The sequence below is a fragment of the Thermobia domestica genome, chromosome 8 (genome assembly GCF_964235325.1).
Source record: "Thermobia domestica chromosome 8, izTheDome1.hap1.1, whole genome shotgun sequence".
Classification (NCBI taxonomy): domain Eukaryota; kingdom Metazoa; phylum Arthropoda; class Insecta; order Zygentoma; family Lepismatidae; genus Thermobia; species Thermobia domestica.
This window is the reverse complement of record NC_137461.1, coordinates 213,242,084-213,267,117: the sequence shown is the minus strand read 5'-3', so window position 1 is coordinate 213,267,117 and position 25,034 is coordinate 213,242,084. Positions and strand designations below refer to the sequence as shown.

At 33.4% G+C, this 25,034-nt stretch overlaps 1 protein-coding gene across 1 annotated transcript; it reads left to right on the top strand.

Annotated features, from left to right (window-relative positions):
* The first annotated feature begins 16,370 nt into the window (after positions 1–16,370).
* LOC145692451 (juvenile hormone esterase-like) lies at positions 16,371–17,416 on the top strand. The gene is made up of 2 exons (XM_081767760.1): positions 16,371–16,607; positions 17,261–17,416. The coding sequence occupies exons 1-2, from the start codon at positions 16,422–16,424 to the stop codon at positions 17,414–17,416; spliced, it is 342 nt and encodes a 113-aa protein (XP_081623886.1). The 5' UTR covers positions 16,371–16,421.
* Positions 17,417–25,034: the final 7,618 nt, after the last annotated feature.

Here is a 25,034-nt window from a genome sequence, read left to right as displayed (position 1 = left end):
AAAATCATTTGATCTTTGTGAGAGTATATGAAGATGAGGCCAAGTGGTTGTCGTGAGGATGAGCGGAATTTGGGCCAAATGGTTAACCTGAAAGTGAGCGTGACAACGTTGCAATTAAATTAAAGATCTTTCTGTCAGGTTCCACTGCTGCCATGCAGCCACAGGGTGGGTTTTGCTACCATCAGTGGAAAGATTTTCTGAAACAGTTCACCAAACATGCCTTCCTAACAGGAAACGAAGTGCTGCTGTACAGGCGTGAAAATATCTTGAAAATTCAAAGCCTCATTTTGAATCAACTTCAGTCGACACTTTGTTGGCTCTTGCTTAGGTACGCCTGGTACAAAGAGGGTTTTGATGAACCACACATTCCATTTCAAGGTGTCAAATAATTTTTCTTTCGACGAGCACATTTGCCATAACTACAAACAAGAAGAATCCTGCATTGCATGTTCTTATGCATCTTGTCGTAAAATCCTGTGCTACACCTGTTTCTTTGACCTCTACCATTATCATTAGTCATTTTACACTCTCTCCCTTATCATCTTACACGCATGTTACCCACAGCAGTGCATATCTAGGGTCTAAAAGTGGAAATGGCATAATGTGATACCAGATAGACGGTTGTCAAAACATAACCATATTGTCACTCGAAAACGCGCACCTTTTCACTGTCATTGCAATATTTCAGTTCCGTAGCAGTCTTGCATTTTGTCCGCCATCTAGGATCCACCATTGTGTTTTTTACACTTTTGGTGTCCGATATAGCAACATCGAATATCTCTATATACCCAATTTCAGATCCATAGCTTGTTTTCTTGTAATTTGTATCCGCCATTTTGATTCTTAAACATTTGAAGGCAAATTCGCATTTACCTACCTTTTAAATCTTTATACAGAACGTCTCAAAGTAATTGCATCATAACTTCCTATTTTGTCCACGTTTTCTAATGTTTCGGAGCGTGCCTTGTTCTGATCTTCAAATGGTCGCTATGACCCCTACATGGTACATTTAAGCGAGATATTTCACACGTGTGGTGTACTCGGTGTCTACTTTCCAACGATATATGACACATTCAGATCCCCGCGTACCACTTCTAGTACTTCTCTAGTTAGATTTATTTTAACATAATGTAAAACACTTTCAGATAAATATTTAATTGTCATCATTCTGAAAATAAAGCTAATATTTTCCCTTCAAGAGAAAATTTTCAAATACGCTGAAACCTGTGCTCCATTATTTTTATTATGAGTTTACATGCCAAATTTTACATCTCTAACTGAAGCGAATCCTCACATTCGGTAATTTGTGAACAAATAAAGTGTGAATAAATAAACACTCGACACTGCTGTTCCACTGCGCCTGACGTAGTATCGAGACCGACCTAACACACCGCCACCAGCGGTCCGGCGCTGCGGGCGCCACGACACCACTGCCAACTATACATCTGACGTGTTGCCAACTACAGGTGTTTCCATTTTTCTGATCACAATATATATATATATATATATATATATATGTATATATATTTACATCTGTTAATGATTGTGACATCAAACACAATTCCAAGCTTTCTTGCACCCACTGGAAAACGTGAAGTATATTAATATTTATTTGCATATAATTTTATTGTAAACTGTTCCCATAATGCCCACCGACTTCGATTTTATAAAATTTGAGAAATAAATTTCACTTTTTATTTTGTGGTCAATTTGAAGGCATTTTGTTATACTACCATTAAGAAACCCATATACATCATATTACGAATCAATCATTAGGGAACAATTTCATGTGTTACAGGCAGCAGTGGTACCTATCTTTGCAATTTTCATTTACAACATTTTTCTTTTTTTAATTGATTTTGTGAGTAATGGTGCATTCAGTATAAAGGTACAATAAGATTTCTCTCTCTCTCTCTCTCTCTCTCTCTGTGTGTGTGTGTGTGTGTGTGTGTTCCTAGTTTCCGGCGTAAACGTGTGGATACTACCAAATATACTTCCGTGTGTACATATGCTAGTGTGTGTGTGTGGCGGGGGTATATGAAGCATTAATTGGGATCGTGCATTAGTGGAACTTATCAATATTAGTACGTATATACATGCAGCCGTTACTTCACACGATAGCTTTGGAAGAATGCGAATTTTTTTAATTCTGGTTTTTGCAATAAATAAGTAGAGTGATTCCTCTCGAGGGAATTTGTTAATAGAGGTGATTCGCCAACTGGAAGTGGTAGAAATAAGACATTTCCGATTTTAACCTTGATCACTATAGAGCGGAAAAGGTAATAAATAGTAAAAAGCAGTTTTCGGCAATCGATAAAGGGTATCAAGGATAACTTTCAGCTTCATCCTTAACAGCCTGGTAAAACCGGAAGAGATAGAAATTAACTATGATTTCTGGCTTCAAATTAATCTACATAGTGAGATAAGAAGAAGCTGTTTTAAGAATGAATTTAGCATTCCCACAATGTACTTTGAAATGTTCAGTAACTGATCGGTTAGTGAAATAATTTCGACGGTTACTGATATTTAAAGCTTAGCTATGATAAAGTTACTTAACCAAATATATTTGATATCGCGCTGTCACCATTTGATTTTTCCTCGCATAAAAAAGAGAAAGGCAATAGTAGTAAAACCCCATACTCGTACTGGGCTCAAACAAACCACCTAATTCGTACAAACTAGTTGCTCTGACCAACTGAGTTTCGAATTTTTACGCGAGAGAAGTCTGTTATATTACGAGGCATGCTTTTCATTATTATCGTGCTGTTAATTTATTCTTTCGATAGGGAGTTTCCACTGTTTGCTTTATCTATATAGATAAATGTATGTATTCATATAGTAATAGTCTTTGGGTAATGTGTATAATAATTTGACGACAAGTATACTTGCTTAAATGTATGCTATGATTTGCCCTGATTGTTCCTTTGGTGGTGGGAAAACAAATACGTCAAAACTGTTCGAAGTAATACGAACACGCCTTAAGAACAGGGACAGAACTGAGTTATCACTCGATTGACCTTGAGGCCAAATCACCAAAGGGTAGCTATAATCGTAAGTTCAGCATGCATTTCTGTAGAGTTCTGTTCAGTATTGCTATCTACCCAATCGCATTTGTTCTTAGGAGTAATGTTTTACAAACCAAACTTTTCGATAGAGCGCAATGGCAAAGAATCAAAAGAAGCAATTCTTGCCCTTGTTAACATGGATTACCACCATGTGCAATAAGAATGTAGCGTCTCCTTGAATTGATATTTTATCGAAAATAACTCGTTTTCCTTTATATATATTCGACGTTTTTAGGATTTCAAAATGAAACAATGTTACTGACAAACAAGGATGTATTTAGGGATGGGTCCAGGGGGTCTGGATCCTCTCTGAAATCCCAACTTTTCTTAAAATTTAACCTATTTTTAAGGATTATTATTAAAAATTTTATTATAATTTATCCTAATATTGAAGTCGGACCCCCCAAATACCTTTGGACCGCTCCCAAAATAAATTCCTGCATACGTGCCTGCTGACAAATATATTTTCAATATATTCGTTAAATAATAAAGTAAAATAAATAAATTAGGAGCAAAAAGCTTCTACACGGAATAACTTTTTTCCACTGCCAATATTGTTAGAAAGGATATTAATAGCAAAAACTCCTAGTCAATGTTGAACCTTGGAACAGCAAGCCTATTATTGAGAACTACATGTGAAACATTTTATCAAAACTTATCCAGCCTTTATCTGGCATGAATTTATTATATACACCAAACTGCACTCTCCTAAAGTGTGTATGTAACCATTGCTCTATGTATCTACCAAGCAATGAAAATGTTTATCGAAATATGTGAGCAGGAAACTCTAACAGCCCGCCATTTTATTTAAATCGTAATAAACCCTGTAACCGTGTGTTCACGTGAAGACAAAGCTTGGTCCATTGGTAAAGTGTTGGAAGAATGAAAACTCAATGTTCGTATATTCGAATCTATCCAGTCACCACAACATTTTCTTCTTACGTGTAACAATGAAATAAGAAAGAAAAAAATTATAACCGTTAAGACAAAACTGCAACCAAGTCTGAAGAGAATAATACTAAAATAGTAACACAATGATTTCAACAAAGAATTATTTCATGTAGCGTTTGGACGAAATTACAGCTGTCAATAATTGCAGAAGTAAAAACAGGCTGATAGACGTAATGCAGTGTAGATTTGTGAATGCATTTACTTCCTGAAAACTTCCGTCTCTTCATTGGTATGCAGTTAGTCATGATAAAACCTTTCAATTGGAAGTAAAATGACATTTTACACAAACTAAAACCCATTTAAATCAATAAATGTCTTTGTGTAAGAATATGTGTATCTTATCTGTAGTTCTGAGTTCGTTTCACTTTGAAGCGAGAAATGAGAGAAGAAAGTACGGTGATCGAAAAACAAATCAAATTTGACATTTCAGCGAATTTACACGTATTATGGCCCCTAATACCGAAAAAAGTTATTTTTCGATGTACGTCTATCTATTCATCCGCCCATTCGCTATACTTTTCTGTGCACTCGCCTAGAGGCCATACCGTTCAACTTATCTGCACCAAATTTTAGTTTAAGATTTTAATACCTAGCTAGTATGTCTACTGTTTATTTATTTCCATCCTACTCCTTAAAGAAGGGTAGTTTCCGGTACGATGAAAATAGTTAAAAAGGGAGTTTCTCAAAACTTGCTCTAACGATCTTGTTTTCTTTCTTTTTTATAAAATAATATTTAATTAGCAACCCTATTTTGTGGTATTAGGCATTTATCTGAGAAAAATCTACCACGGGTAATTTATACTTAGGGGTGAGTTTTTCTGTGATTTTCTCAAAATGGACTCAAGCGTTTTCGTTCATATTTCATAAATAAATATTTCAGTAATAAAGTGACAATATGGCGAAAGTATTTTGATCCGAAAAATGTACGAGGGGCAATTTATTCTGACCTTTTTTGAACAATTTTCTCAAACACGACCTAGGAGATTATGTTTACATTTCATAAATATTTCATTAATAACAACAATATGACATGACTCGTTTGTACTTAAAAAATGCGTGAGGTATTTTATTGTTGGTGGAGTGTGTTGTCTGGGCGATTTTCTCAAAAAACGACTCAAAGGAGTTTATTCATGTTTCAAAGTAAATATTTCGTTAATAGCCTAACAATACGGCAAAACTCGTTCGTCGTGAAAAATATGCTGGTGGTAGTTTACTCTTGTTTTTTTTCCTCCACGATTTTCTCAAAAATGAGTCAAGCAATTTTGTTTATTCTCATAAATAAATATTTCATTAAAAATCTAATAATATCGAATAACTCGCTTATCCTGAAAGAATTCTTAAGAGATAATTTATTCGGGCAGTTATTTTTCCCTCACGATTTTCTCAAAAATTACTCGGGCAATTTTATTGATAATTCATAAATAAGTATTTCATTAATAACCCTACAATTTAATATGTCATTTCTATGAAATACAATTACGACGGATTGTTTAGTTTGGGGCATCAAGGTTTTTTCCGACAATTGTTTCGAGCGACAGGCAATTTTGTTCAAATTTCGCAAATAAATATTTCATTAATAACCAAAAGTATATCTTAACGAATTGTCCGAAACAATTCACAAGAGGTAGGCTACTCCTGACGTGTTCTTTTTGAACTTCTTTCTCAAAAATGACTCATAATTTTTTTCAGATTTCATAAACAATTATTGAATTAATTGTTCTATTATATGTTTAATGAAAATGTGCTCAAAGTGTGAGTTAGTTTTGTAGTGTGGATTTTCTTCAATCAAAGTTTTTTATTCGATAATCAGATATTCGACGTATTTGGATAATATGATATTTTTATTTGTATTATCCAAGTACACACTTCAGTAACAACGGCGGCCTAACACAGTTAAGAACTTGAATTGAAAAAGTTTATTGCGATGTCCCGTACCCTATAATTGAATATTTGTTGGTAAACTCCCTACATTTTAGTGGTAAACAAAGGCTTTTCTTTTTCGAGCGACAAAAGAGAGAAGAAAATATAGTGATTGTGAAAATAATATATCAAATTCAGATTTCAACGGATTTACATGTTCTAAGGCGTCTACATACCGAAAATGTGATTTTTCGATACCTGTCTTTCCAGTCCGTTCGTTCGCTACACTTTTCTGTGCACTCGTCTAGAGGCCATACCGTTCAACGTATCTGCACCAATTTTAAACTTAGAGTTTACATAGTATTCCTACAGGAGATTTTTCATTTCTTTTCCTAACGCCTAAAATAAATGTGGTTTACTAGCAGCAGAAAATCGGAAAAAGGTATTTTCTCAAAATAGTTTCAACAATTTTGTTTATTTTTCATTAATCAATATTTAATTAACAACCCTATATTGCAGTATCAGATATTTCTCTTATAAAAATTTACGAGGGGTAGTTTATTCTTGGAGGTGACTTTTTCTCGACGATTTTCTCAGAAAAGACTGGCATTTTGTTCCTACTTCATAAATGAATATTTAACCTGACAACATGGTATAAGTCAATTGACCTGATAAATATATGAGTAGTAGTTTATTCTTGGAGTTGAATTTATCCCCAGTGAGTTTCTCAAACACAACCTAGTGGATTTTGTTTATATTTCATAAAATTTAAAAAAATAGGGTGAACCTAAAAGATGTGCACAAGCTTTAGGAAGTCATTCGTGACATCGAAAGAAGACAAAAAAAAGTCCTCTTGCAGTTTTTAAAATTCAGCGTCGTTTCCGAGATACAGGGTTGCAACGCGAAATCCTAAATCGACTCACTAAAAGTTTGGAAATGAGTACAAAAATGTGGAGAAGCTTCTGGAGGTGATTCTTGAGATCAAAACAAGACAAAAAGTCTTTTTGGTTTTTTTTTTAATTCAGCTTTGTATTCGATATTGCTAGCGTGGAATCAAAAGTCGAATCCTGATGATTGGAAGTTAATAAAAACAGGTGGACAAATTTCTTAAGGTGGTTCCTGAGATAAAAACAAGAATAAAAAGTCCTCTTGCCGTTGTTTTGAATTCAGCTTCGTTTTCGTGATACGGAGTTACCAACTTAAATAGACTCCTGACAATTGGAATGAACACACACATGTAAGCAAACTTTGGGAGGTTATTCATGAGGTCAAAACAAGAAAAAAAGTCGTTGTTGTTTTTTATTACAGACTAGTTTTCGGAGTCGATGTTGCAGTCCAAGTTGGCAACCCTGTATCTCGAAAAGGAAGCTGAATTCGAAAACTGCAAGAGGACCATTTGTCTCCTCTTGATGCCACGAATTACATCCCGAAGTTTGTGGACATCTTTCAGGTTCACCCTTAATGAAGCTACTTTTCGAAAAGTTAACTATTAACTTTACGCATTGTTTATTTTCTTTAAATAACAAATGCCGTTATTAATTTTAAGGCAGAGAGCTACTTCTGAGAAAATTGATCTTAAAAAATAATTTTAAAACTTAGACTTATGTTTCTGAGACATTCCAGACAAGTCGAGACCTTTTACAAACTATCTTGTATCCAAAGCATTTGACACGTTTCATCTTGGATGCCACAAAGCGGGTCTCGTCTCTTTCTCGAGACATGTCTCATCTCTTGCGCATTCTTTAACACTTAGCACAGGATTATCTTTCTACTCAAGCATTGTTTTTATAATAGTTGCATATTTATGATAATTGCCGTCAACATAAATTATAGTCCTTTCAGTTGAATTAATTGTTTATTATTATTATTATTATTATTATTATTATTACTATTATTATCTTTGAAATTAAAATTAAATGGAATTTCTAGTTTAACGTTGTACGTTATGCACCTACGTTAAGGGAGAATGATGATGAATGAAATGGTGAAATGAAGAAAGTAGGAGGAAAAAGGAAAATCCCAAGATAACCCTTGCACACGGTATTTGTCCACCTCAATTTTCACTTAGCGCGAAGTGGAATAAAGCCACGGACCCCTAGCACCAGAGGTGAATGCTCTACCACTTCTTTTTACTTCGTCCCAACGGGGATACTCAATTCTATTGCCAAACTTTTTATTCGATCCTTTGGTCACCTATATACGGCAGGGACATAAACACAGAAATATCAAGAATATTTAAAATCACAAAGGTTCTTACACCGGGAATGTAACCCGAGATCCCGTACAGTAAAGGCGCACATGTGTTAATAATTAACAGGACAGGATACGAACAGGGTCTCCTGTTTTGCAATTCCAAGCCTTATCTTTACACCACACATGTATAATATAATAGTAAAAATTGGGAATAGAATAGAAATACTGATCTCAGCAACTATGTTATTTTGTTTTGAAAATACTAGATTGTGAACAATGAAACTTCTTGTTACTTTATTTTTCATTCGAAACAAAAGTAGTATACTAAATGTTAAAACTAAATACTTCAAATCAATGAAAGGTGGTTGCATGTCTTTCTACTTCTTTTATTATGAAAAAAATAAGAATATTAAATTTACGTAGCCTACTAGTGCGGTTATAGCTTTATTTGATAGGGTTCCAAACCTTGCGTGAAGAACTATCTTCTAAAAGTAAATACTGTACAGATATAAAAGTAGATTAAGTAGATAATAAAGATAAAGTAGATAATAAAAATAGTTATTAAGAGAAAATCGAATTGGAAAGTGCAAATATTAGTCTAATATCCTGTTATGGAAAAATAATTGACTATGGTAGTTCTTGTTGTTAATAACACTATGTTTAATGACTATTAAAAAACTCATTTGGAACAGCATATTATTTCTGGGAGTTTGATAATCTTTACAACCCTTTGAGCAAATACTGATTTAACGCACTTTGCACACTCCCGCCAATTTATAAGACTCACAAACAAGAATTGCGAAGTATCCTTCATGGAAAATAATTTATCACATAAAAAGAAATAATCATGAATTACAGAGCATACAATGATGGCGTTGATGTTTAGTTCTTATTATTTCCTTTATACAAATTCAAATAGTATAAGATTACTTTCTGGGAGTGACTTATTTATGATTTTGTTTTACAGTCTTACAAGGAGAAAGCAGATTTTGGCAAATTAATTTCGGAGCCATGTTTCGCGAGGTAGTAATGGACATTTAAAGTGTTGATATTACAAACTGATAGAGCGCAATAGCCAGAAATAGCTCAGAAAAATCGTCTTAAACTTTCCGACTCGGCGCATATATGCTATGGGACGTAGAGCTGTCAAGTGACGGCGTGCAGGAATGAGGAGCAGCTGCGACTTCCAGGCAATGGGTCCCGGGTTCAATTCCACAGGAATTAACCTTTTTTGATTTAACCAATAACTTAACCATTTGTAACTACAAGTAAAAATTTGTGACCACATATTTATAATGCATAAAACAATAAAATGTTCAAATCAGTTGTAAAACAGTTTCATGTTAACCAAAAATGTAAACTGTTTCGTAAATATATTGACATCACGAGCTATATTATGGTTACCACAGTCGTTGTGTAAAAAATGCTTCGATGCTTTCTGTCTATATCTGTGGACAGTGTAGTTAACATGGAACATTCAATGGTTTTACAACTGATTTAAACCTTTCTATTACTTTATGCATTATAAACATACGACGAAATAATATTTTATTTGTAGTTACAAATGGTTGGCTACTTTATTAGTTAAATAAAAAAAAACGAAAATAAAAGCTTACCCGAGCAGAAATCGAACCCGGGACCGTTTTCACGTGAGTCATAAATGCTCCTCACTCTGTCATACCGCCATTTGATAACTTCACGCGCCGTATCATATATGCAGCGAGTCAAAAACTTTGAGACGCCTTTCCTCTGCTATTTCTGGCAATTTCGCTCTATCAGTTTGTAATTTTAACACTTTAAATGTGCATTACTATCTCGCGAAAGATGACTCCGAAGATAATTTGCCAAAGTCTGGTTTTTCCTTGTTAGTTCAACTCAGTATAAGACTTTCGAATGTATAACGTTCAGTAAAGCATATTGCAGTTTTGAATAATGAAGCGCAAAGGTTCATCTCGAAAAACTTTGGGGCCTTACTCAGGAAATACTAATAGTACGAGACAAAAACAACCACAATCACTTATTATTGTTATTATTATTATTATTATTATTATTATTATTATTATTATTATTATTATTATTATTATTATTATTATTATTATTACTAATAATAATAATAATTGAAGCGAGCTTAAGGAGTTTCAACCATTCGACTCAACCAACGTATGAGTGCTTGTTCATTCGGCTGCTCCATGACAATAAACATATTTCATTTTAATGAAACTAGTAAGTGCCTTCGTTTGGCTTTGCGAAGTAAGTATTGCTTGAATTTCAATCTGCAAAATATAAGAGATAAAATTAACCAAATGGTGTAAGTTTCCACTCATATGTACAAAACAATTTTGCAATATTAACTACGTGAATCTTGTCCCATAAAGAAACCCTACACTGTAGAGCCCACCGTGATTTGATCATTGTCCATTAGAACTGAAATTGTCATTTGAAGCCAAGACGTTAATATTAAGCCAATATTTCTTTTTAAATAGACGAAAGCTTTGAAAGTTTTAAGCATTTTAATATTTTTGCCTTTTCCCATACGGGGTCATAGCCTCTACACCGAAGAGCTCCCAGAGATTTGATAATTTACCAAACGGACTGAAATTCTCATTTGAAACCAAAACTTTAATAGGAAGCCAAAAATTAAACTTTTATATCAATTTGAACTGACTGGATTCCGGTTCATCCCACTATTATGTTTAGTTTAGTTAAGTGGTAATTTGTGACAGATTTACATAATCACAAAAATCTTTCACTTCACCGCCCCGCCCCCACGAGTCTGTGCTGGATCTGCCACGAGTCACTAGATACTTTTTCTATTCTTTTTGTCACCTTTGGTTGTGTAGGGGTTCCCTCGAACAAATAAAGAAGCAGTAATATTACAATCAAGAAGCGCTATATATTAGGTATTTCTTTAGTTACCTGCCCCTAGCCGCACAGGGTCATCTTCGGTAGAATGAAAAATGCTACGTGATATTCGAATCATAAAGGGGGAGAGGATGCTGTAAATATATTTCTTATTAATTTTGTCTGTCCTGCTTATCAGAAATTTCTTTCTGTTGGGAGGATACTGAGATGAGAGGGGCAAAATAAAACGTCGTGCAACCCTCCCAAATGGTTGCTTAAATTATTACTAAAGAAAACATTTTAAATAACATGTCTTAGGTTACTACATTGTGTAAGGATGGCATATTCAGGATTATTATTATTATTATTATTATTATTATTATTATTACTATTATTATTATTATTATTATTATTATTATTATTATTATTATTATTATTATTATTATTATTATTATTATTATTATTATTATTATTATATGAATGTCTTTGGAGCACCGAAATTGTGTGAGACGAACCATAGGAGGGAGGAAAAACCAGAATTTTTCTCTGTCTGACTCTCTAACGTAAAGATCATGTGCTGAAGGTAAGAAGAATCATCATTCTACAATAGGTTGCTTTTACGCAGAATATCAACTACTTCAGTTCTCCTTCGGGCTACTTACCTCATGTGGTACATTGAAAACAATTTCAATTCAAGACAAATACATTGTAAAACTTTTCTAACGTCCAAACAAGTAGATAGAAGAATATTTAATGATAAAATTGTGAAACGTTATAAAATTCTCCTAATTAGAGTTAACATTTACTGGAAAACATTCATTATGCACCAGCAAACATATAGTGAGTAGTGACCACAGGCGAAATAATTACGAAGCTGTTTGCAAACAAAAATTAGGCACACTAACGCAAGTCCGACAACGACATTTTTTTTTCTCTTTTGGTATCGTCATGAGTTTTATACATATATTAGAATTTGATTCTTCCGCACATAAAAAATAAACAAAATAACCATAGTAATAAAGACAACAATTGCACTTCTATGCGATTTGAACCAATTAGCTCCGGCATACAGACTCGTTGCTTTAACTAACTGAGCTATTTGTTTTCTTACGTGGAGTGAACCTCTTCTACGGTAAAGGCGATTTGTCATTATGATCGTGCTACCAATTCGTCCTTTTCCATAGCTAATTTCCACTATTTGCTCTATCTATACGTTAATGCTTGGCATAGATTCAGATATTTGGAGTTTGTACATAATCTTTATATACAAACATAATAAGACATATTAGAAATGTTTCGTTAAAAGTTTCGTTTGTAGATTTAATCCACATTTCTCTCAATGACATAGATATCGCTGCTTCGTGTTGAACTGCAAAATACCCTTGCGTTCTTGAAAATTTTCCACTTTATCAGAGTTGGTAATTCTCGTAATTTCGATCGATTTAATGTTGTTTGCTTCTAATTTATTTATTTTAAGCTAACATCTAATACAAATATTAAAAATGGGTTTGTTATTAACTTTTTGTGCTGCGGATGCCTTCCGAAATTTCGAACACATAAAGAAAAAAATCTTTAAGTTTAACGTCCCACGGTTATGCCGGTTAGACTAAAGGAGACGGTGATAATGAGAAATGAGTGAAATGGTGGAATGAGGAAAGTGGGAGGAAACGGGAGAACCCCGAGGAAACCCACGAGCACGGTGTTTGTCCACCACAAAGTTCACACGGCGCGAGCTGAGATCGAACCAGGGAACCCAAGCACCGGAGGTGAGCGCTCTACCACTGAGCCACCGCGCCCCCCTCATATAAAGAAAACGGAGATATTTTGAAACAGCTTCAAAATAAAGAGACGTGTCATTTATTTTGATCATACTGGTACTTTGTCCTTAAGTTTATTTTATTTTATTTATTTTTATTTGTTTATTTTTATTTATTTATTTATTTATTTATTTTGCTGAGGTCAAAGAGCATATCTTACTACAATATCTCGAGCTCATTTTTATGTTTTCACATTTTCAGCATCGGGTTTGAAAATAATTTGAATGTTTGATAACCAAAGCGTATTTTGCTCACCTGGGATCTGTGTGTACTATTTTCGTTTTATTATATGATACGATATATGTCGCAAACTTATATTGGCAGTTTGAATATTGAATTTTTTGCCTCTAATGTTGAGTTCCTACTTTTCCCCCAAGGAAGCGATTGAAAATATCAGACGCTATTAAAAAATAATAGGAGTCCCAGTCTCAATGTAATGTAAACATCAATGCAAAAGAATATTTATACTTCAATTTTTCAGAGATACTTCAATTGTCAGGGAAGGCAAAAACGATACGCCCTACGTTGACATATAGGAAACTGTCATTTCTTGGAACTTAGAATTCTTGAAGTACAACTCCACGATGAGTTGTTTCACTCTTAAATGTTGCAACAAAATAAATGATTACCTGCAGCATGATCTTTCGCAAAAGGGGTAAAGTTCAGTTTATTGTTTTTTTTAGTAATACACACACAAACACACATACACATATTTCTGAGTTTTTGTCATATAAGATTCATCTGGAAATAAGAAATGGGAAAGGATATGGAGAGTCATCATCAAAGACCTGGTTTGAATATTGTATTATTTCGGAATTTACAACAGTTTTTTTTTAGGACGAAAGACATATTTTATTTTTTTCTTATTTTGCTGATCCACCTGTTATCGCGTAACTAGAATTTCTACAAAAAAGTTTGTAAAAATTATAAAATTTAGAGAAGTTTAGGTAATCGAAAAAACTTACTCATATCGGAAAACTTAACCCGGGAAAGGTCGACAGGTGAGCGCAACGCTCACCCTGGTTTATGTTTTCGTTTCAAAGCCGCCCTAGTGGGGTCACAGACTTGAGGCGCCGTCTAGCTGTCTCTTGATCTGTCTTGTGTCTGAGAGTCAAATGTAAACTTTTCATTCCCTTCTGTTGGAGTAGCACTGGCTTTATAAACGTGACTATGCGTAATTTGTGAGTGCCACGCTCCCGTGTCAACCGACGCCGAGAGTGATTTTCCGAGATCATGGACAAAAAGAAGGAGCAGATTCAGCTACGGCTTGCGAGAAACAGAAGAAAACGGTACGATATGATGCCTGTTAAGTGCTAATCTGTGGGAAACACATTGTCAGCATCTTCTATAAGTATAATGGATAACATCAGTACAGTGATGAGATATGCAATCAAACAACGTCTTATTGAAATACCGACTCTATGTATCAAGAGACATAATTACAGTGTTTACTCTAAGATATTTATACCTTTAATTTCATTAGAAATTTCCAACTCAAAATACGAATAATTCTAACATATGAAGCATGTACTGAAAACTCGCTCTAATTATGTAAATATTTTTTTTAAGAAAATGTAATCCTTATGTGATATATGTGATAATGATAATAAAAATATAATTTTATGTGACAATGATAATCAACTAATTGTATTGTTTAACGGATAACAGAAGTTGAATTCATTAAAAAAAACCTTTAATAATAAAAATAGATATAACTTTAAGAATAAATGCTAATAAGAAATGGTTTTATACAAACGCATCATAATTTTATTTGCGATTTTATTTTAAAATAATAATAATAATAATAATAATAATAATAATAATAATAATAATAATAATAAATGACAAAATCTCAACATTTAGAAATGTGTCCAAAATAAATCCCATATAAAGTCATTAACAGATATAGAAACGATTTTATTGCAAGTGAGGCCGCACTCACCTGTCGACCGCTCGCGTCACAAAACAACACTCGACCGTTCCCGGGTTAATTCAAATTATTGATCATTGAACTTCCTGGAAGAGACCATGACCCTTTTTTCCCTGAAGTGGATTTCCAATAACAGCACATTATTTTCTTAACATTATTTGACAATTAGACAGTATTTTTGGATTATAATTTATACTTACACAGTTCTACAAGCAGTTGCAATCTTTTTCAGAAATTCTTTTTCCAGGTATTAACAAACGTAACTTAGTAGCTTCTGACTGTAGTCTACGCTGAGTCAGGTTGGCAGTAAAGTAACGTTCTTGAAGATTGTGTAACGTGGATAACATTATTTAAATATCATACAACAAAGAAGTATTCTATACATCAATTTAACAACTATATTATAAATACAAATGTACAATATTATAAAATGTAGATGCATGTAAGAGACATCGTACAGTATAAACACATGCAGCTCTAAATCTCATATAGGATCGTTGCTAAAAAGGGACGTTAAGCTCAAAATCAACTCGAATCAAATCAAGTGAAGCTGTAACTGTACATTTTATATTATGCTGGAGTCTAATATGTTAAAATATAATTAACTATGTAAAATTAATTTTACTTCCATTCTGTATTCTTAACATTCTTCTTCGCTTATTGTCTTACACATATACATACTGGAATATGTCATCTTCAGAAATATGCTTTTAATTTGCTATATTAATTAGTAGCGTCATTCGTCAATATTCCCCGCCAGGAATAACTAAATTCTATATTCAACTAGTTTGTTTTATTAAAGTTAGAAAACCGAGATTACTTTTATTTGAGAGAAAACTCTATCATAAACATAGTTTCAGTTGAAGAATTGAACTAGAAGTTAAGAGAAAACTTTTAAACGATTGTAAATTTTGTATTACTAAATATTTTAAAAGAAACATCTTAGCGTAAACATTATTTACGTAGTAGCTGTTAAAAATTTATCTGCTGCTGATAAGTATCTGACCTCTAAATTCAAAAATCAGTTTCGTAGGTGATATATCTACGTGAACGCTGTTCTTTTCTGATACTAGTTTTGTTTTCTTTTCAAAACATTCGTAACTCGTGATGCTGTAACAAATATAGCATTTTGATAGAAGCTTATCAATTAATTTTGAAATCTCAATGTTTGCCCTAGTAAGATAATGTGAGTATACATTTTAGTTTACGATTCTGATGTTTAGATACTAGATACTAGATGTTACAAGTACCTAGTAGGATGTTATGTTCTGGTTATTATTTTAACATGTCAAAGCTAAACCTTTTCAACAAAATACCAACATAGCCAATTGCCATGTGATCATTTATGAATAATCTCTTCATTCAATTGTCATTTATATTTTATTTCATGTCAAGTTTTATTCCAAATTTTTGAGAATACATTTTAGTTACTTTACACTATTGTCATGCACCTGTAACTTCCAAATATGGGGCAAGTCAATGTTTAATTTATGTTTCTAGTAATGGCATTAAGTTAAGAACTGATATATCTGTCTTATCATTTTATTTATTCGCTGATATAATTTAATAATAATATCAGCTGAAATTCAAGCAAAATTGTAAGTCTCAACAACTACGAGAGTATCTAATCTAGAATCTTCTTTTGTGATATAAACACGAACTTAGCATTTATCACATATTGATTATTTAATCTCTCTTGATACTACGAAAAAAGTGCATAAATGAAGTGACTTTGTAATAGTTGTAGTACAGTTTGGCTTAACGATGAAAGAAATTTGGATACTTTTTGCGATTGCTTTTGCAACGTATGCTCAAAATAATCCAGTAGTGAATATTCCGGGACTCGGGGCTCTCAGAGGGACAACTCTATTGACCAGAGGAAACAGGACTGTCCTGTCTTTTCTAGCTATTCCTTATGCAAAATCACCAAGTGGTGAGAGAAGATTTCTGGTGGGTACATAACAGTTCTACTGAAGCAATTTAGCTAACACTATATAAGTACAATTTTTGTTATACTCTTTTGGAAAACGTTCTTATGCATTTCTATTTTTATTAGTTTACTTCGAAGGAATATATAAATAACTACAAGAATGTATATATAATATCATTAGCAGCAGTATCCAGTACTCTTTTGGAAAACGTTCTTATGCATGTCTATTTTTATTAGTTTACTTCGAAGGAATATATAAATAACTACAAGAATGTATATATAATATCATTAGCAGCAGTATAATAACCAATCACTGAAATTGTAATCTTACATGTTTTCTATCATGCAGGTTTTAGGTTTAATTTTTTTGTGCATGTCTGGTTCTAACCACATTCTTTAAGGGAAACTTCTCTTACATTATGCAATGATTTTATTAGGATAAGTTCCTTATTCTAATACTAAGTACTAAATACTAATACTTAGTACTAATACTAAGTACTAATAAGAACTTGGAAAGTGTTATGGAATATATTATATTATTATATAGCTTTATAACTTTTACATATAGTTCAATTCTGAAAGAGAACAATGTCATAAATTTTGAAGATAAGACTGTTAGGTCATTTATGTATCAACAGATGCATCTTTAATGTAATTTGATTCTACTTTTCAGCCACCAGTTGACGTCGATCCCTGGGATGGCGAATTGGACGTGTCGAAAGTAGGAAGATTCTGTCCCCAGAATGGCATTCCTGATACAGAAGGAGACATTGAAGATTGCTTAACATTAGATGTATATACACACGAGGTAAATGGCCCATCGCTTTAGAAATAATAGATATATATCTCCACGAAGTTTGAAGTTCTTAATTAAACATTTATAATACAGAGTATCATTACTGGTCTTCCAGAATTGGAAAAATAAAATTTATTGATAATTGAATCGAATTATAATAAAGTAATAGAATTCTACTTCAAATCAATTATTGATTTAAAATTAAATGAAAGATTGAGTAACTTTATCTTGAGTCTTACACTCGCAGTGTATTCATCAGTAATTTCCAATATATTAGTTTGATAATTAAAAAGGGGTAAGGGAAAAAAAGTCATGCGCAAAGAGGGCGCTATAATAATGTAACGTAAATTAGTCGTGATTGGGAACCCTTCATCCATTATGTAGATATTCATGAAACTAGAAGCTTATGTTTATTCATATATCATTAATTTGTTAATTCAGAACGTAGCTATAAGGTTCAACCAAAGTGAGTAAACTTTCATATCGGACTTCCGAAGAGAAATTAATACATAACAAATGACCTTGTTTGTATAAATAGAATTCCTAGTCACGACCAGGGTGGAAAAAATCATGATTTTTTTAAAAAAAATCATTTTTGTTGATTTTTTTTATTTAAATCAAATCTTTCTCCTCGTATAATACAAGTCGCGAACTGAAGAAAAAGCATTAGGAATTAGTATTAAATGCCAATTATGCCATTTAAGTGAAAGTATTGGGGTTGAATTTTGAATTATCCCCAATCGTTAACCTATATCAATCTCAAACAATGTTCCTTAACTCTTTTAAATTATGGCTCTTTTTAAAGGTAAATTATAGACTTTCAGTCAAGCAGCTACAGCATCCTAGGACCATGGTACATACAATAGAACAACTTTTCAAACGACAACATTCACATTTCTCTATCATGTCCCTGAAGCGGGAAATTTTGAAAGTAATCGGATTTTTTTTACTTTTTTTAAAAAAATTGATCCCCTCTGGACTCCCCTGTGTAAACGCACAGATCTTAAAATCAACTGGGAAATACTAAGGGGTGAACTAAATGTGTGTACAAAATTTCAAGCTTCTATCTTGAGTAGTAAGGGTTGAGTTGATTGTGGTTTAGCATCCCTTTCAGCAGCTGTATGAGACATGGACCTACTGATTTACGTGGAATCCGAACCACGTGAGCTCCTGCCGGGAATCGAACCCGGGTCTCCCACGCCATGAGTAGTAAGGGTAAGGGAACTATTTAACAATGAGCTAAGAACATTCCCACAATGCCCCAGATGACCTGGATATAATATAAAAATTTCCTCAGACATCCCTATTTATCCTAGGATCATAATTTGTACATTATTTTCTTCAGAATAAAACAAATTTTCACACGGTACACTTCAAATGTCTACATCACGTATCTGGGGCGGATAAATCACGAGAAAAGGAATTTTCTGTTTTTTTTTTTTATTTTTACCTCTGTGGGCCCCTCCCTCTGTTTAAAGGCAGGGGTCTGAAACAAATCTGAAAAATACTGAGGGGTACACTGAGTAAAGGTGCAAAATTTCAATCTTGTAGGTGCAAAAATAAGCCCGCGAAAAATAATATTCCCCAAATACCCCAGATTCCCGTATAAAACAGGACCCCAGGTAACAGTTTCCTGAGACATCCCTATTTATCCTAGGAGCATAGTACGTACATCATTTTCTTCAGAATAGAACAGCCTTTCAAACGGTACCATTCATGTCTCCATCTGAGGCGGAAAAATCACGAATAAAACTTTTTGTTAAAAATATCCTATTTTAAAAATCAAAAAATATCTTTTTAAATTTATGACGTCATCACACACTATGCAGAAAGGCGTGAAAGCATATGTAACGTGTTCTAAAATGCCTCCAGTCTAGAAGAAAACGAAGAAAAAAGCCTTATTGGTGCTTTTTTAATTGAATAATGAAGATTCTACCCTATCATCTAAAAATAGGTGATATAATTTAAAAGGTTAAGCATTAAGGAAAAAGTACAGCAACGTTTATCAAAAAGACACTTTTTTTTTCACAAAAGTTACTGATATTTGGCAGGGGCCTATTTTTAAAAACTCAGAACTAGCTTGTGGCATGAAATACATAAATATCGCCTAAAGTTATAAAATTAACAAAAAAAGGGGGGATAGTACCCCTCTAAATACGCCTTATTATCTGGGAACAAACAAACAGACACGCACAAAAAAATTTTCATCTTAAATGTCGATGGTGATTTCCCCGTTGGAATAATTAACGATTTTAAAACCCAAACCCAATGTTACGAAAAGAAGAAAGCAGGATTGTTCCGTTACCTGTTCAAAACGGGATTTTCCCTAATCATCCTCTGCATGACACTTGTTTTCATACTATACTGCTGTACATTTGAGTCTCATTGTATTATGATTATTAACTTCCATAATCGAAAGAACAGAACAGAAACGAGATTTTACTTATTTTCACTTTAAATTAATTTATTTAGGAATTTTATTTAAATCAACGATTTTTATTTAAAAAATCAAGTGATTTAAATCTTGATTTAAATCGTGATTTAAATCTTGATTTAAATCGTGATTTAAATCAGACTGGTTTAAATCAATCCACCCTAGTCACGACCCCCTTTTCGGTTTTATTCGAAATAGGAAAAGAAAAGATTAGGAAAGGGAGAGGAAGATAGGATATGAGGAGAGGAGGAAAGGCAAGGAAATGAGAAAAGGAGAGAAAAACTATTCCTGGATACTTTTGAGGAATACAGTGAAGGGAAAATGAATGGTTGTTGAATCGAAAATTTTTTACAAGTACTATTGGGTGAGGATCTATTACGAAGTTGATCAGAGATAGACACAGGTTCACTCATACAGCCCAGACCTAGATCTAGGTGGCCTCGACTACTGTGTTATCCCAATCCGGCCCTGAGAGAGATGAGAAAGTTTAATTTAATGGTTTATCGATTATTGAAAAAAAAAACTCCACTAATGTCTAGTACTTGATGTACAAATCCTGGGATCGATCGTATATTTAAATTGGCCCAAGGAAAAAAGTATTGAACTAACGCATATTCTTTGTAGATTATGGATTCGGAGATTCCATAAAGATGATCGTTTGTTCCGGCTCTTTCTGTTCTCTTTACTTCTCCTATAGAGCCGATTTAAGTTAAGTTTGTATTCTTCTTTAGTAAATGTGATTGTTAACTACTGTTAATCACAGACAATTACACATATATTATGGAAATTAGTACACTGAATTAATATCAGCGTTACAAGTTAAAACTAAATCTACTATTCAACCGCACACACATTCACACAGGACAATGTATAAATCGGGTTATATTCAGTTAAGGTTAATTAATCTAGCTACTTTTTATAAACATTTATTTACATCTGTTTAAAAAATTGAAATAAATGAAAAAAAACAGAAGAAAATTATGAATACATGAATTGTTAAAATTTATGTCATTAACATGCACAAAATGCGTTATTACGCAATAGTAGCATGTAGTATATCTTTATATATATTAATGAGTTTAATTACATTAATAAAGAAATGAGTGACATTTTAGATATTCTAGATTCAATTTGAAGTAACTACATATCAAAGAAAAAGAAAAAATCCATTACGAATTTATAGTTCTATTTGAATAAAAAATCTTTAAAAGAGATTTAGTTGGGTGCTTCGCCTCTTAAGACGAAATTTCGACATTTTGAGTCCTCTCTCATACGTCGACACAGACGTTATTAATCAGTAATTTCATATACATCATTTATAGTGTTCATATTCACTTTTGTTCGGTCGTCAGAAAGAAAAACATATGTATCAAAGGGAGAATATATATATTTATCTCGTTGCATCACACAATAAACTTCACAGAGGTTTAGTCCATATTCACAATTACCAAATAAATATTTGACACATTAAATCTTTAGAACAAAGTTTATACCTAATCGTAGGGAGCATAACTTTCGTTACGAATCATTTTGGTGGATTCGGACCAAATCTTAGGTCCTTTATACCATTTGGAAATGTGTCGAATTAGTTATAAATCAAATTCGGGAGCACCAAAATTTTATTTCGTTTTCGAATCGTAGAGATTTGGATCACTGAACTGGTAAGAGCCAATAGTTATATTTTCAAGTCGTACAGGGAGGATTTGGGGCACACTGTTCCATAATTTATTAGGTGTATTATTCCACAAGAGAACTTTAACTCCGGATTTACGGCTATTTTCACGGCCTGCCATCTATTTTATTTACATGCAATTTCAATCACAACGTAAACAGTTAATGGTTACATGCACTATATTACGAAATCTATTAATAAAAATCTCAAATCTTACCATTTACATATTACGGGGCAGTACGCTACAAGTTAAGCGTTACTCCTATCGGGTGTTCAGAACTATGACAACCTCTACACGTCCGGGGTAGATACCGAGCCCTTTATGCACATATCCATTTACATAACTTCATATAACTTCCTTTACTTAACTTCACTTTAATATCAATTTCACATTTCCTCTATAATTATCTTTCAGCATATATATTTCTTTCATATTTCAATAAACCTTTACACTTTTTGGTTCCATGATCCCGACAAACAAATTTTAATATGGTTGCTACACTACATATACAGTCCCGACATTTTGTAATAAATTGAACATACTACTGTTCGAGTGTAACGATCAATTCAACATTTCATAAATTTACATCGAAAAAGAGGTTTTGATGAATATAGCAGGCACGTAACATCCCAATATATATATATATATATATATATATATATATATATATATATATATATATATATATATATATATATATATATATATATAAACAGAGGTTACTCTAAATGTTTGGGCCCAAAACTACTATAACACCATTACTATTTAGGAAGGTCAATAGAAAGAAAATCAGAAATTGTAAGCAGTTGAGCGAGAATTTTCAACGATCAATGAGAGAGAAAAGACACACACAAAAAGAATTTAGAATGCAATGTTATAGTGTACCGACCCGTCCATCACCTCCGTAGTGGGTCAAAAGTTATAGAAGAAGGTCCTCAGTTGCCGTAAAATACTGAATACCTCCACGAATCGTATCTCTCGATGTCTCAGGGGTTGGCTCACTCAAATGCGTAGCTCGAGGGGATCCTTGTTGCCAAGGTGCAAGTCTGTGGGCCGTCAGATCCTAATCTCACAAGGGTCCGCTTGTAAGATTGAAATCCGGCCCAGACCAACAAGGTAAGAGGAGAGGGGAAGAGGACCAGGTAACTGCGTCCCCAATTTTGAAATCTCTAAATAAAAACATCCGACCCCTCAGAAGCTAATAAGTTCGAGGACAGTAATGAAAACTAGGGTAAGAGTGATAAATAAGATACTCCTAACTAATGATTTGCCAAAATTAAAAAAAAAATAAACTGAATTTTGTACTGGTGATTTATTTGCCAAATCTCACCAGCGGCGTCCCCATTCACAAGAATGCCAAGTCTTGAGATGTCGATTAATTCCGATAACTAACTAATTAAAGCAAGAAAGGAAACAAAAAATATACTAAGAGGGGCAAGGAAAGTTCGACATCTGGGTACGATACAAAGTTTTCCGTAACCAGTTAATTTGATTTGCAATATCCGACCGGTCGTCTTTATGAACACTGTATGATAATCCATGTAAGTAACGTGGGAAAAGATCTCGTAAAGTCAATGGATATTATAGCTACAGCTAACTGAAACGTAATTTTCAACAGTCCCAGCTTTCTCTAACAGCCGTTTTGTTTCGTAATCAATCAATGAACCTTTAGAATCGATTTCTGTATGATATATATCACTACACGGATAAAGATACACTGGGCTCATACGTAGGCATATGGGTGTCCCATCATATATTTACTTTTTACTACAATATATTCATATAATATCTACATTATCATTTTACTCATATGTTTATTCATTTCTCACGACGCCGTACTTTATAGACACCCTATTTTTTATACCTATGCCCAGACTATACGCACGTTGCATTGTATACATTATACTCCTTCACGTCTCGATCACCACACAAAACACCCTCAAACCTAAGACTCTCTTATCACGTATATATACGTTTACTGAAAGTAAAATTATCCACGATAATACTATTTAAATTTGATAAGGGTATGAAAGCAACAATGGAGTTTATACTACAGCCACGGGAAAAGAGAATTTAATAATGTAATTTCAGAATGGAAAGTAGCATCATGCAGACTGACTTTAGTTAACGATAAGGGTATTCATTATTTATCTGGATATTTCGGTTTCCAAACAGAGCAGAATGTTGTAGCTTTCAAAATGGTTCAATTTCATTCCATTTTATTGGTGTAAATTAGGAATAAAAGGTCAAATTTAAACAAACTAAGTCACTAACCCATATGAGGACGTAACGTAACCATTTGCTAATACCAAAAGTGAACACAAAGGCGCTGCTAGCGAAACAGTTTACCCGTGTACTAAAAATATAACCTTTACACTACGGTTGACGATACGATATTATGAATTTTAGTTGATTATAAAGACTTTGAATATAGTAATATGGTTGTAATAGATTAAGACAAACGATACACTGTCCTGACACCAGTAAAACACTCATTCAAACAGACACTACTTGCTATGCAATCACTAAATCACACAATACATATACGAACATATTAAAAACTAAACAAACACTAGTAAATGAACATGCTGGTTACGAACACTGTCCTGTATATTCAGGTTTCACTATTTTATACCGGCTCTATTACACTTCGAGGGGAAAAATGGAATTGAGAAAGGGTCGAACTGACCCTGCCGAAAATCAAATCACACTTATAAATGTTCAACGCCCGGGGGCACGTCAACAACTATTATTAAGGGGCCCCTTTCCTGATGGGGAGAAGGACCCTAGCTAAAACGCTATTTACCCCCTTCCCCGCTGGAAATAAATCAATTTGGGAGGAAATAGGAGCCCTTGTTTTTAATCTAAGCGTGCATGTTAGAGTCACACATCACAGTATCCAAAACTACTAAAAAGCCACGCTAATACAAGGTGTGAGCAATAACCCTAATACTACAGAAAATTCTTTGCCGTCACTGTCACTCACACTGTTTGAAAAGTAATGATGATTTTGAAAGAAACTGGCCTTGCAGATATATCGTAACACTATTAGCAAGATATGGCGTTAATCAGAACTCACATATATATTTCACTGATTTTGATTATTTCCGGATATAATCTAGTTCCTCCAGGCTCCTATTTACTGCCACTCAGTGTATATTTTGAATAAAACTAATGTTACCATATATTTCCTCTATATTCCGGTAATTTTTACCAAATCTTTCGGACAAGCAATTATATCCTGTTCTCCTCAATAGTTCAGCTTCTGGGACGAGAGCAATTGCGTCCAGAAAGATAACGTGGGTAGATTCCTCCAATCAGAACAAAGCATTTCAGCCGCGAAAATACAAAACGAATAAAAAATAGTAAAATCTGGATATAACCGGATCTCTAGGTGAACACGGAATCTTAAGAGGGGGTGAGAAGGCTTTAAATTACCTTGCCAAATTTTACATTGGTCGGAAATTCCGAAAATTTATATCCAATGGTGGGGCTATGTTTCCGTATAACGTCAGAGCGGTAAAACTTGTAACTATTCAATTTA